This window comes from Puma concolor, chromosome B2 (assembly GCF_028749965.1).
Source record: "Puma concolor isolate L17-30 chromosome B2, mPumCon1.1.hap2, whole genome shotgun sequence".
NCBI lineage: Eukaryota > Metazoa > Chordata > Mammalia > Carnivora > Felidae > Puma > Puma concolor.
The window spans coordinates 1,181,005-1,183,028 of NC_141671.1; the positions used below are offsets into that span (position 1 = coordinate 1,181,005).

The 2,024-nt window shown below is 41.8% G+C and overlaps 1 protein-coding gene across 1 annotated transcript; it reads left to right on the plus strand.

Moving 5' to 3' along the window:
- The first annotated feature begins 329 nt into the window (after positions 1-329).
- LOC112853693 (olfactory receptor 2B6-like) lies at positions 330-1,259 on the plus strand. Its single transcript, XM_025917258.2, has one exon. The coding sequence runs from the start codon at positions 330-332 to the stop codon at positions 1,257-1,259; it is 930 nt and encodes a 309-aa protein (XP_025773043.2).
- Positions 1,260-2,024: the final 765 nt, after the last annotated feature.

A 2,024-nucleotide genomic window follows, 5' to 3' on the forward strand; every position in this document is an offset into this window, starting at 1 on the left:
GCCAAGTTTGAAAAACCTGATTTGGAGTTTCCCAAATACAAGATGCTCCCACTTTGCTTTTAACTCTCCCTGTAACACAAGGGGATAGTTATCGTCATCCTTGTTCTACACTCAGTTTCATAATGGTCAGGTTACTTGTCTAAAGACATCACCTCTATTCTGTAGTGAGGGAAAGTAAGTCACTGGTGCCAGATCCTGTTTATTGTTTCCCCCACAAGTGACTGTGACCCATCTTCTGTGAGTGGATGGCGAATGCAGTTCTCCTAATGCTTCCAACATTTTCTGCCACTTCCCTGCTGTAGGTGAAATAAGGTGAAGATGGCGGCACAATGAATAACAGCCATCCTAAAGAGTTTGTTCTACTAGGCTTTGCAGATCGTCCTTGGCTGGAGCTTCCTCTATTTGCTATTCTTCTTATAACATACCCCATGGCCATGGTAGGAAACACGGCCATCATTCTGGTGTCCAGGTTAGATGCCCGTCTGCACAACCCCATGTATTTCTTCCTCACCAACCTCTCCTTCCTGGACATGTGCTACACCACAAGCATCGTCCCTCAGATGCTGTTTAACCTGGGAAGCACCAAGAAGACGATCAGCTATGTGGGGTGTGCAGCTCAGCTTTATTTCTTCCACATAATGGGGGGCACAGAATGTCTGCTTCTGGCTATTATGTCTTTTGATCGCTACCTGGCTATCTGCAAGCCTCTACACTACACCCTCATCATGAACCCACGCATCTGTATCCTGCTGGCATCCACTGTGTGGTTGACTGGTATCATGTACGCTGTCTCAGAGGCCACTGCTACCTTGCAGTTACCACTGTGTGGACTCAATAAATTGGACCACTTGCTGTGTGAGATTCCTGTTCTGATAAAGGCTGCCTGTGGAGAAAAGGCTGCTAATGAGCTCACACTCTCTGTGGTGTGTATTTTTATGTTAGCTGTCCCGCTAGGCTTAATTCTTGCTTCCTATGCTTGCATTGGACATGCCGTATTTAAAATTAAGTCTTCTGAGGGAAGGAAAAAGGCCTTTGGGACATGTTCTTCCCATCTCATTGTAGTTTTCTTGTTTTATGGTCCAGGCATTAGCATGTACCTTCAGCCCCCCTCCTCCATCTCAAGAGACCAGCCCAAATTCATGGCGCTCTTCTATGGAGTAGTGACCCCTGCGCTGAACCCTTTTATCTACACCTTGAGGAATAAGGATGTAAAGGGGGCATTAGGCAACCTAGTCAGGGGCATTTTTGCATCCAAGTGACAGCTGAAATTATTTAACAGTTACAGAAGGTTTATAGGGTTTTCTCTAGTAACTCATTCTTGTCTCCTATTTCCCCAAATCTCATGTGAGATCTTCTTGCAGAACACGTCATGTTTCTAATAACTCAATATAACGATGTTAGGCAACAATGATACTTGGCTATATGCACAATTAAGTGCATGGTTTGTGAAAATGCATTAAAAATAGTTCCATTCTGGTTGGTACATACCAAAATACTGACTGTATTAAGTAATAAAATATGTAATAATATAAACAAAAATATAAACTCATTCGTTCAAACGAATGATCATAAAATTCCATGGCAACCACTCATCAGTGGACTTTCTGTTACAGCATCACCTGAGACGCAGTTCATTGTTCTCTGTCACATTAGGCCATGTCTCAGTTGGCAGCATGGCTACGCTGTGCATTCCACGTGGGGCACCTGATCCTTTAGTACAACCACGAGTCTCCTAAGTGTATCAACCTCCATTATGAAGACACGATTGTTCTTGAAAAATACACTGTGACTGTTGTTTAACAAACAGGTGTGCAGTGTTGCATTTTTTAATTAAGAAATTTATCGTTAAATCTTAAAATAAATAAAATAAGGACAAATCATACAGATGAATTTCTTAATGTTCCTTTTAAAGGTCATAAGTGTGTGTCTTCTGAGTCAGTGAGAGAACAAAGAAGTTCTATTAATAATGAACTCCATCCTGTAACCATTTTGTAGATCTGTTCTATTGTTTTCTTTTTAATTTT